The sequence below is a fragment of the Neophocaena asiaeorientalis genome, unplaced genomic scaffold (assembly GCF_003031525.2).
Source record: "Neophocaena asiaeorientalis asiaeorientalis breed wild unplaced genomic scaffold, Neophocaena_asiaeorientalis_V1.1 scaffold504, whole genome shotgun sequence".
Taxonomy (NCBI): Eukaryota; Metazoa; Chordata; class Mammalia; order Artiodactyla; family Phocoenidae; genus Neophocaena; species Neophocaena asiaeorientalis.
In genome coordinates, this window is record NW_020174438.1 from 7424364 (window position 1) to 7435181 (window position 10818).

General features: G+C 57.3%; 2 protein-coding genes across 2 annotated transcripts in view; both read left to right on the forward strand.

Annotated features, from left to right (window-relative positions):
- Positions 1-8050, forward strand: part of DCHS1 (dachsous cadherin-related 1) — a 20841-nt gene extending 12791 nt beyond the window's left edge. The window contains exons 12-20 of the mRNA XM_024757065.1: positions 475-684; positions 1715-2593; positions 2718-2831; positions 3003-3214; positions 3304-3458; positions 3650-3780; positions 3896-4179; positions 4506-4644; positions 4976-8050. Coding sequence (XP_024612833.1) covers positions 475-684; positions 1715-2593; positions 2718-2831; positions 3003-3214; positions 3304-3458; positions 3650-3780; positions 3896-4179; positions 4506-4644; positions 4976-7587 — 4736 coding nt within the window. The 3' untranslated portion in view covers positions 7588-8050. The remainder of the gene's footprint in view (positions 1-474; positions 685-1714; positions 2594-2717; positions 2832-3002; positions 3215-3303; positions 3459-3649; positions 3781-3895; positions 4180-4505; positions 4645-4975) is intronic.
- A 796-nt stretch (positions 8051-8846) lies between these two features.
- Positions 8847-10818, forward strand: part of TPP1 (tripeptidyl peptidase 1) — a 6610-nt gene continuing 4638 nt past the window's right edge. Inside the window, exons 1-5 of the mRNA XM_024757073.1 lie at positions 8847-8914; positions 9031-9102; positions 9366-9505; positions 10338-10488; positions 10695-10818. The exon at positions 10695-10818 is cut by the window's right edge and continues 1 nt beyond it. Of these exons, the coding sequence (XP_024612841.1) occupies positions 8871-8914; positions 9031-9102; positions 9366-9505; positions 10338-10488; positions 10695-10818 (531 nt within the window). The 5' untranslated portion in view covers positions 8847-8870. The remainder of the gene's footprint in view (positions 8915-9030; positions 9103-9365; positions 9506-10337; positions 10489-10694) is intronic.

Genomic DNA, 10818 nt, shown 5'->3' on the forward strand with positions numbered 1-10818 from the left:
TCTCAACCACTGCGCCACCAGGGAAGCCCTCTAATATATTTTTAATCCTTTTGGGGAGTCAAGAGTTTGGCAGAGTGCAAGTTGAACTGACGTCTAGGCTGTCACCAGTGTGATCACACTAACTCTCGAATGCATAATGGCGCAGCTGTGCCCTCTAGGGTTCCCTCAGATTACACTGCAGCCGTTTAACAGAGGAGCAAGTGGATATTGAGTACCAAAGCGATTCAGTAACTTGCTTAGGCTAACACAACTTGGAAATGGCAGAGCTGGGACTTGAACTCAGATCTTTTGTTGCCTCACTTAGTGCCTTTTCTGTCACACCACCACCTGTGTGACAGGTGTGCCTGTGTGCTTGTGGGGTGTGGAGAGAGGGACATAGTCTGATTTTTGTGTGCACCTGGTGAACACTATGTGGTGTGGATTCCTCCATGGGATGGGAGCAGGCTGGATCTCACTGATTTTGCTTCCTGATAGTGTATGCCCGGGATGGGGGCTCGCCTCCGCTGTTGACCCATGTCACAGTGCGAGTGGCTGTGGAGGATGAGAATGACCACGCCCCAACCTTTGGGAGTGCCCATCTCTCCCTGGAGGTGCCTGAGGGCCAGGACCCACAGACCCTTACCACGCTGCGGGCCTCTGACCCGGATGTGGGAGCCAACGGGCAGCTGCAGTACCGCATCCTGGGTGAGAACCTTCCCGCACCCACTTGCCCAGGTGTACTCCTTGTTGGCCTGTGTCAGGCCCAGCGTGCCCGGGTCTCCTTTTCCTTCTCTTTATGTTTCTGTGTCTCCAAGCATCTATTTCTGTGCCCCTCCAGTTCTTGATCTCCTCTTCGTCTCTTTTTATCTTTTTGTTTCTTTTCTTTCTTTTTCTTTCTTGATTGTCTCTCCCTGTAGAGCAGTTGTTCTCAAACTTTTTCGTCTCAGGAACCCTTAACATTCTTAATTTTTGAGAACTGTAAAGAACTTTGGCTTATATGATATCAGCATTTATTGATATAATAAAATGTGAAATAATAATTTAATATATAAAATATATAGTAAACAAATTATATCAGTATTTACAATATTTGATATTAAAGATGAGAAAATTTTAAAATATCATTGCAAAACAAGCCAATGAAGTATATACCACTTGCCGTATTTCTGCGCAGGCCCAAAGAAATGTTAGGGTTTCAACTAGCAATTTGTTGGACAGTAATGAGGTTACAAAGATTGCAGCATGTATAACCGAACGCAAGCCAGCGAAAACGAGTGACTCTCTGAAAACAACACATAGCTGTGCTCTAAACTTTCTACCTAGAATATTCTGGGAAACAGAAGACTACACAAGCACACACATTCCATTAACCATCCAAGTCCTGATGTCATCACATGTCACGTAGCATCCGGACCCCACTCTGCATTTGTGAGTTGATGAGAATGAAAAAGTCATATAATGTCTTAGTATTACTATGAAAATAGTTTTGATCTTATGTACTCCCCAAAGGGGTCTCAGGGGAATCCCTGGGGTCTGCAGACCACACTCCTAGAAAAGCTACTTTGCGGTATCTTCTTTACCTTCTGTGTTTCTCTTTGCTTCTCTGCCTTTATCCCACTTTCCCTCTTTTCTCTCTCCCTCTCTCTTTCTCTTTCTTTGCCAGGTTGCCTGTAAATCACCCCCGCTCCCATGGGCTGACACATGTATGTTTATGTGTGCATGCCCTTCTCTGCAGATGGGGACCCATCAGAAGCCTTTGTTCTGGACCTAGCTTCAGGGGAGTTTGGCACCATGAGGCCACTAGACCGGGAGGTGGAGCCGGCATTCCAGCTGCAGATAGAAGCCCGGGATGGAGGCCAGCCAGCTCTCAGTGCTACTCTGTTCGTGACAGTGACAGTGCTGGATGCTAATGACCATGCCCCCGCCTTCCCTGTGCCTGCCTACTCTGTGGAGGTGCCTGAGGATGCACCCGCAGGGACCCTGCTGCTGCAGCTACAGGCTCATGACCCTGATGCTGGGCCCAATGGCCGCGTGACCTACTACCTGGGTGCAGGTGCAGCAGGAGCCTTCCTGCTGGAGCCCAGCTCTGGGGAATTGCGCACAGCCGCAGCCCTGGACAGAGAGCAGTGTCCCAGTTATGCCTTTACCGTGAATGCAGTGGATGGTGCGGCTGCTGGACCCCTAAGCACCACGGTGCCTGTCACCATCATGGTGCGCGACGTCAATGACCACGCGCCCACCTTCCCCACCAGTCCCCTGAGGCTGCGCCTGCCCCGCCCAGGCCCTAGCCTCAGTACCCCAACCCTGGCTCTGGCCACTCTGCGAGCTGAAGACCGTGACGCTGGTGCCAATGCCTCTATCCTATACCGGCTGGCAGGCACACCACCTCCTGGCACCACTGTGGACTCTTACACTGGTGAAATCCGTGTGGCCCGCTCCCCTGTATCCCTGGGTCCCCAGGATCATGTCCTCTTCATCGTGGCAACCGACCTTGGCCGTCCAGCTCGCTCTGCCACTGGTGTGGTCATTGTTGGGCTGCAGGGAGAGTCTGAGCGTGGACCCCGCTTTCCCCGGGCTAGTAGCGAAGCCATGCTCCGTGAGAATGCACCCCCAGGTGGGTGCCCAACCATGTCTCCCGGCTTTGTACCCCTGGATGGGTTGGGGTTACTAACTAAAAATAGTCCCCAGACTCCCTCAGTCTAGTGCTCACATTTCAACCAATATCATCCCCTCTGCAGGGACTCCCATTGTCTCCCCCAAGGCTATCCACACAGGGGGCTCAAGTGGACCCATCACATACAGCATTCTCAGTGGGAATGAGAAAGGGACCTTCTCCATCCAGCCTAGTACAGGTAAGGGGCGGGAGCAGGGGCCTCTGTGAGGGGACGGGCTCCTGGCGGGGCTCCTCTTTGGGCCCGAGGAGTCTCTGGTTGGGGAGATGCTGCCCTTGAGTAGCGGGCCTCAGACAGGAGGCTCTAGGGCAAGCAAGAGGTCTGTCAGTGATACATTCCACCTCCCTCCAGGAGCCGTCACGGTTCGCTCAGCGGAGGGGCTGGACTTTGAGGCAAACCCACGGCTGCGACTGGTGCTGCAGGCGGAGAGTGGAGGAGCCTTTGCCTTCTCCGTGCTGACCCTAACCCTGCAAGATGCCAATGACAATGCTCCCCGCTTCCTGCGGCCCCACTACGTGGCCTTCTTGCCTGAGTCCAGGCCCTTGGAGGGACCCCTGCTGCAGGTGTGGGGTGTGACGGGAAGATGGGGGGCAGGGCTGGGCGGACTTTGTCTGTGGCCGGCCCAGTGCCAGCAGACTCCTACTTTCACCAGGTCGAAGCAGATGACCTGGATCAAGGCCCCAGTGGACAGATCTCCTACAGTCTGGCCGCATCCCAGCCAGCCCGGGGATTGTTCCATGTAGACTCAGCCACAGGCACTATCACTACCACAGCTATCCTGGACCGTGAGATCTGGGCCGAAACACGGTGAGGCTTGGGTCTGTAGACCCTGAGACTCCATCCCAGGTCCATCCAGTTTTGAGCCCCGCATGGAATCCCCTTCAATCCCTAGGCCACGTCTTGAGTTCCCCACCCCCCAGCCTGTCCTGAGCCCTCCTATCCCTGCACAAGGTTCTCCCTTATCCCCAGGCCCCACCCCGATTGTGCTCTGTGTTCAGGCTGGTGCTGATGGCCACAGACAGAGGAAGCCCAGCCCTGGTGGGCTCAGCGACCCTGACGGTGATGGTCATCGACACCAATGACAATCGCCCCACCATCCCCCAGCCCTGGGAGCTCCGAGTGTCGGAAGGTGAGGACTGGGTAAAGTGAGAGGTACAGAGGGCGGTAGGGAAGCACTTTTCCCCACTCTGGGGCTCCAGGGGCCTCTGGGACCACGCCAAACGCACTTGTCCCATGTATTGCAGACGCACTATTGGGCTCAGAGATTGCACAGGTAACAGGGAATGATGTGGACTCAGGACCGGTACTGTGGTATGTGCTGAGCCCTTCTGGGCCCCAGGATCCCTTCAGTGTAGGCCGCTATGGTGGCCGCCTCTCCCTCACGGGCCCCTTGGATTTCGAGCAGCATGACCGCTACCACCTGCAGCTCCTGGCACATGACGGGCCTCACGAGGGCCGTGCCAACCTCACGGTGCTCGTGGAGGATGTCAATGACAATGCACCCACCTTCTCACAGACCCTCTACCAGGTACTGACGCCCCCACCTCTGGGCCCAGGGTTCACAACGGCGGGGAGTGACAAGGCTAGAAGGATCTGAGGTGGGCTGGATGTCACAACTGACGTGGGGACGGATCTTTGGGGATATAAGACCAGCCTTATAAGTCCTGGGAACTGTGTCCAGGTTCTTCATCCGGTGCCCACAAATGGGGGAAGGTGCACGATCCAAATTCTAAGGGGTGGATGGGCTCCAAGCGGGGACGGATGCCAAGCAGAGCTCATGAGACCAAGCTCCAGAACACAGGCTGAGTGGGCAGCTGGGACGCTTGGCCTTAAACCCTTGTCCTCACACCTCAGGTGATGCTGCTTGAGCACACCCCCCCAGGCAGTGCCATTCTCTCCGTCTCTGCCACTGACCGGGATTCAGGTGCCAATGGTCACGTCTCCTACCACCTGGCTTCCCCTGCTGAGGGCTTCAGTGTTGACCCCAACAACGGTGCGTCCTTCCTGGGATCTACCCCTTATCCTTGACTGTGCTGGGCCATGTTTTGACCTCATTCCTGAAATTTCTTGCCTGAACTCTTAACTCCTAGATCTCTGACCCAGGGAGGACATTTTCTGCCCTTTGTCTCTATTTTAAGCACTGTCCTGACTGCATGCCTAGAAGCCATTCTCTGAATCCTGGAGGCCCCTCTGTAATCTCCTAGCACACAGGCCACTCCCTGGAGTCTGACTTCAGAGGCCATTTCCCAGTCCTCGAAGGGTCACTCTGCTCACCCACAGCCTCTGCTGATGGCATATTTCTCTTCATTCCCTTCTCATCTCAGGGACCTTGTTCACAACAGTGGGGACAATGGCCTTGGGCCATGAAGGGCCAGGAGTGGTGGACGTGGTGCTGGAAGCACGAGATCATGGGACGCCGGCTCGGGCAGCACGCACCACAGTGCACGTGCAGCTGCAGGACCAGAACGACCACACCCCGAGCTTCACATTGTCACACTACCGTGTGGCAGTAACTGAGGATCTGCCCCCTGGTTCCACCCTGCTCACCCTGGAGGCCACAGATGCCGACGGAAGCCGCACCCACGCCACCGTGGACTACAGCATTGTCAGTGGCAACCGGGGCCGAGTCTTCCAGCTGGAACCCCGGCTGGCTGAGACTGGGGAGGGTGATGGACTAGGCCCCCGGGCCCTGGGCTGCCTGGTGTTGCTTGAGCCTCTAGACTTCGAAAGCCTAACCCAGTACAATCTAACTGTGGCTGCAGCTGACCGGGGGCAGCCACCTCGAAGCTCGGCTGTGCCGGTCACTGTCACTGTGCTGGATGTCAATGATAACCCACCTGTCTTCACCCGAGCATCCTACCGTGTGGCAGTACCCGAGGACACACCTGTTGGAGCCGAGCTGCTGCACGTGGAGGCCTCCGACGCTGACCCAGGCCCGCATGGCCTTGTGCGTTTCACCCTCAGCTCAGGCGACCCTTTTGGGCTCTTTCAGCTGGATGAGAGCTCGGGTGACTTGCGACTGGCACACCCCTTGGACTGTGAGACCCAGGCTCGACATCAGCTTGTCGTGCGGGCTGCCGACCCTGCCGGGGCACACTTTGCTCTGGCACCAGTGACCATCGAGGTCCAGGATGTGAATGACCACAGGCCAGCCTTCCCTCTGAGCTTGCTCAGCACCAGCCTGGCAGAGAACCAACCTCCAGGCACTCTCGTGACTACTCTGCATGCGACTGATGGCGATGCTGGGGCTTTCGGAAGGCTCCGCTACCACCTGCTGGAGGCTGGGCCAGGGCCTGAGGGCCGTGAGGCATTTGCGCTGAACAGCTCAACAGGGGAGTTGCGGGCACGAGTGGCCTTTGACTATGAGCACACAGGAAGCTTCCAGTTGCTGGTGGGTGCTACCGATGCTGGGAATTTGTCAGCCTCAGTCACTGTGTCAGTGCTGGTGACTGGTGAGGATGAATATGACCCAGTATTCTTGGCTCCAGCTTTCCACTTCCAAGTGCCGGAAGGTGCCCGGCGTGGCCACAGCCTGGGTCACGTGCAGGCCACAGACGAGGATGGAGGTGCTGATGGCCTGGTGCTCTATTCCCTTGCCACCTCTTCCCCCTATTTTGGTATCAACCAGACTACAGGTGCCCTGTACCTGCGGGTGGACAGCCGGGCACCAGGCAGCGGAACAGGCACCTCTGGGGGTGGGGGCCGGACCCGACGTGAGGCACCACGGGAGCTGAGGCTGGAGGTGGTAGCACGGGGGCCTCTGCCTGGTTCCCGGAGTGCCACAGTGCCCGTAACTGTGGACATCACCCACACTGCGCTGGGCCTGGCACCTGACCTCAACCTGCTATTGGTGGGGGCTGTGGCGGCCTCCCTGGGAGTCGTGGTGGTGCTCGCATTGGCAGCCCTGGTCCTAGGGCTGGTGCGGGCCCGGAGCCGCAAGGCTGAGGCGGCACCTGGCCCGATGTCACAGGCAGCACCCCTGGCCAGTGGCTCTCTACAGAAGCTGGGCCGAGAGCCACCCAGCCCACCGCCTTCAGAGCACCTGTATCACCAGACTCTCCCCAGCTATGGTGGGCCAGGAGCTGGAGGACCCTACCCCCGCGGTGGCTCCCTGGACCCTTCACACTCAAGTGGCCGAGGCTCAGCGGAGGCCGCAGAGGATGACGAGATCCGCATGATCAACGAGTTCCCCCGTGTGGCCAGTGTGGCTTCCTCTCTGGCTGCCCGTGGCCCTGACTCCGGCATCCAGCAGGATGCAGATGGACTGAGTGACACATCCTGCGAGCCACCTGCCCCCGACACCTGGTATAAGGGCCGCAAGGCAGGGCTGCTGCTGCCGGGTGCAGGGGCCACTCTGTACCGAGAGGAGGGCCCCCCAGCCGCTGCCACAGCCTTCTTGGGGGGCTGTGGCCTAAGCCCTGCACCCACTGGGGACTATGGCTTTCCAGCAGATGGCAAGCCGTGTGTGGCAGGAGCACTGACGGCCATTGTGGCTGGGGAGGAGGAGCTCCGTGGCAGCTATAACTGGGACTACCTGCTGAGCTGGTGCCCTCAGTTCCAGCCGCTGGCCAGCGTCTTCACAGAGATCGCCCGGCTCAAGGATGAGGCTCGGCCGTGTCCCCCGGCTCCCCGTATTGACCCACCACCCCTCATCACTGCCGTGGCCCACCCAGGAGCCAAGTCTGTGCCCCCCAAGCCAGCCAGCACGGCTACAACCCGGGCCATCTTCCCACCAGCCTCTCACCGCTCCCCCATCAGCCATGAAGGTTCCCTGTCCTCAGCTGCCATGTCCCCCAGCTTCTCACCCTCACTGTCTCCTCTGGCTGCTCGCTCACCTGTTGTCTCACCATTTGGGGTGGCCCAGGGCCCCTCAGCCTCAGCACTGAGCGCAGAGTCCGGCCTGGAGCCACCCGATGACACGGAGCTGCATATCTAGCTGTGGCCCAGGCTGGGCCCCGACCTGGGATGCGCACAGTGTCCCCAATGCAGGCCCCATCTGAGCCTGCCCTGGGCAGCCTCGGACCATGATTGGCCGCGGGGGAGGCCAGATCCCCACCCCAGAGTCCTCCAGTGGGGACAGGTCTCACGTCTCACCCTGGCCCTGTCAGAGCACCAGCACCACGAGGCCCTGTTGGGCACTGACCTGTGGCCGGGTCCAGTGTGGAGAGAAAGATGATGAAGGAGGCAGCCGCCCTGGGTCCTCCTCAGTGAGGGCTTCTCGCCCTGTGCCAGCACCCTGAGATGGAGCTGAGACTTTATTTATTGGGGGGTAGGGGGAATGGGGGCAGTCCCTCTAACTTGTTTGGGCCCAGCTCCTTTGGGTTCCACTGACACCCCTGCCCCTGCCCAGAATCAAGTGCCAATTCTCACTCTGGAGCCTTAATAAACTGCAGTTTGTACCCAGTGTCCGGCTCTGTTCTGTGGGGGCCGTAGGGGTGGGGGGATGATGGGAAGCCACCTGGCACACTGTGGACACCTCAGGAGTCACAGAAGCTGGTGGACACAGGGGCATCTAGGGTGGGAGCGAGTGGGGATGGCACTGGGAGCCCGAGCCCAACCTGAGGCTATGACATCTCTGCAGTTGACCTTTCCCTCTAACGTGGGCAGGAGGCCAGAAGACGGCAGACAGCAGGGGCTTGCTTGTGGCAGTGACCTAGAGAGGGGTTGGCTGGCTGGGGAGAGATCTTGGAGATGGCCAGCTCTAGGCCTGAGGGTCTTCAGGGAGGTGGGGGTGGGTACAAGAGCAGCCACGTGGTGTATTTGTTTTCCGTGGGGCCCCTATATACTCGCGTGTAATAAGAGCACACATTTGTTGAGCCTTTGCCATGTGAGGCTCTCTGCTGAGGGGTCCACCTGCTTTATCTCTGTAAATTTTCACTGCAACCCTCTGAGGCAGAGCACTTCTAACATAATAGTCTCCATATTCTACATGAAGAAACCTAGGCTCCGTACAGCTAGTAAGAACCTGGGTCTGTGGGCCTCCAAAGCGCCTTTCTGAAGCACCCCCTACACTGTGGTGAGTCCTGGATTGTGGCAGCAGGTGGGGAGCCCTGAGCTTACCCAGTGTTTGACAGTCCACAGAGGGAGAATCCGAGGAGCAGCCCCTCCCCTTCTTCAGCATTCAGGACCACCCATTCAAGGGAGGAGCCAGCATCGTCACTAGTTTCTAGGCAGAGACGGGAGGTGGTGGTGCTCTATAGGGCTCATGTGATCTGTCACATGACAGCGGATCTGCAGAAAGGCAGAATGGGCCCCCGAGCCTGGTAAGAAATCAGGGGGGCCCTGGGAGAAGGGAATCATGTTGGAGGGAGTATATGTTGGAGGGTGGGAACATAATGACAGTCCAGCTCCTGCTGAAACCCATGTGCTGCCCCTGCAGCCTCCTAGGCCTCCTTGCCCTCTTTGTCGCCGGCAAATGCAGTTACAGCCCGGAGCCTGACCAGCAGTGGACGTGAGTTGACTTAGCACTGACAACCCCTACCCCATGGCCTCTCCTGTACCCGTTTTCCTGGTTCTAGCCTCCCTCACCCCCCTTACCAGCTCCTGGTACCCACTCCATAGCCTTATTCCCAGGTTCCCAGATTCAGTCCCCGATAATCCACCTCCTGTGATCCATATCTGCTTCTGGAATCCTCCCCAAGTTCTAGGTTCTAATGGTGAACCTTCCCATCCCTACTCTAATGAAGGCCATGTGCCTGACCCCTGACCCTACAGGCTGCCACCAGGCTGGGTGTCTCTGGGCCGTGCGGACCCTGAGGAAGAGCTGAGTCTCACGTTTGCCCTGAGACAGCAGAACCTGGAGAGACTGTCCGAGCTGGTGCAGGCTGTGTCGGATCCCGGCTCTTCTCGCTATGGTGCCTGATGGGACTGGGGGCGGGATGTGGGATGCAGTAAAGGGACACAGGACTGGGCTGTGTGTGGGACGGTGCAGGTCATGTCAGGGATGTGCTCTTGGGGCCTGTCGAGGGGGTGGTGTAGGACAGATGAATGGCAGTGACCCTCATTAAAGAGTTTCTGAATAAAAAGGTGAATTGGAACTAGAGTGTCCAAAACTAATTCACATTCTTTCCTCCAAAACTTTCCACCTATGTTCATCAGGCTCAAAAACTGAAAGTGGGTATGGTTAAGAGCACGGGCTTGGTGATCAGATCTGGATTCAAATTCTGACTCTACTATTTACCAACTACCGGACAAATGGGGAAGTAGCATCCAGTACATATAAGTGCTCATTACCTCAAATTTCACCTCCCCCCACCAAATTCACTCTCATTTACTCCTCCATTCGACCCTAAGGCTGCCGGTTCTAGCTCTGAAATACTCCACTGTCTCACCATTCCTTGTTGCCACCAACTCAGCTGATTACTCTTTCACCCGGACTGCTGCCAGCCCCCTCGCTGGTCTACAGTCTCTTCCCCTCCACTCTTCTCCCCACTTTACCCCCCACTATGCTCCAGAAGGTCCATGGTTTGCTCCAGTGGTCAAGCTGGACTGTGGGCTTCCCCTGCTGGAAGCCCTTCGTGGTGCGGGGGGCAGTCTGAGGTTCACCCGGGAGGTGTATGCATGATCCACACAGGAGAGCAGCGACTTGCCATCATGTTAAGCTCCAGTGTCTCCTGGTTAAAGTTCAAAAAGGGCAACTTAGAAAAGCAAGGAATGAGGGCAAAAGCCTCTACTGAATCCCTGCAGGAAAGTACCTGACCCTAGAGGATGTGGCTGAACTGGTCCGGCCATCACCACTGACCCTCCACACAGTCCAAAAATGGCTTTTGGCTGCTGGAGCCCGGAATTGCCACTCAGTGACCACACAGGACTTTCTGACTTGCTGGCTGAGTGTCCGGTAAGAGGGAATAATTGCCTCATGGAGGGCACCAACCATCCCGTCAGGGAGACTCGTCACCGCAGTGGAAGGGAGCTGAGAGCTTGCCAGGGCCTGTGGGTGAAAACACTAGGGGAGATAACGACTAACTGCCCCGTGATGCCCAGGCAGCCTCCTCAGCTCTGTTCCATGCTTTCTGACCTCTGTTCTCTGATCTCTGACTTCAGACAAGCAGAGCTGCTGCTCTCTGGGGCTGAGTTTCATCACTATATGGGGGGACCTGCAGAGACCCATGTTGTAAGGTCCCCACGTCCCTACCGGCTCCCGAAGGCCTTGGCCTCCCACGTGGAC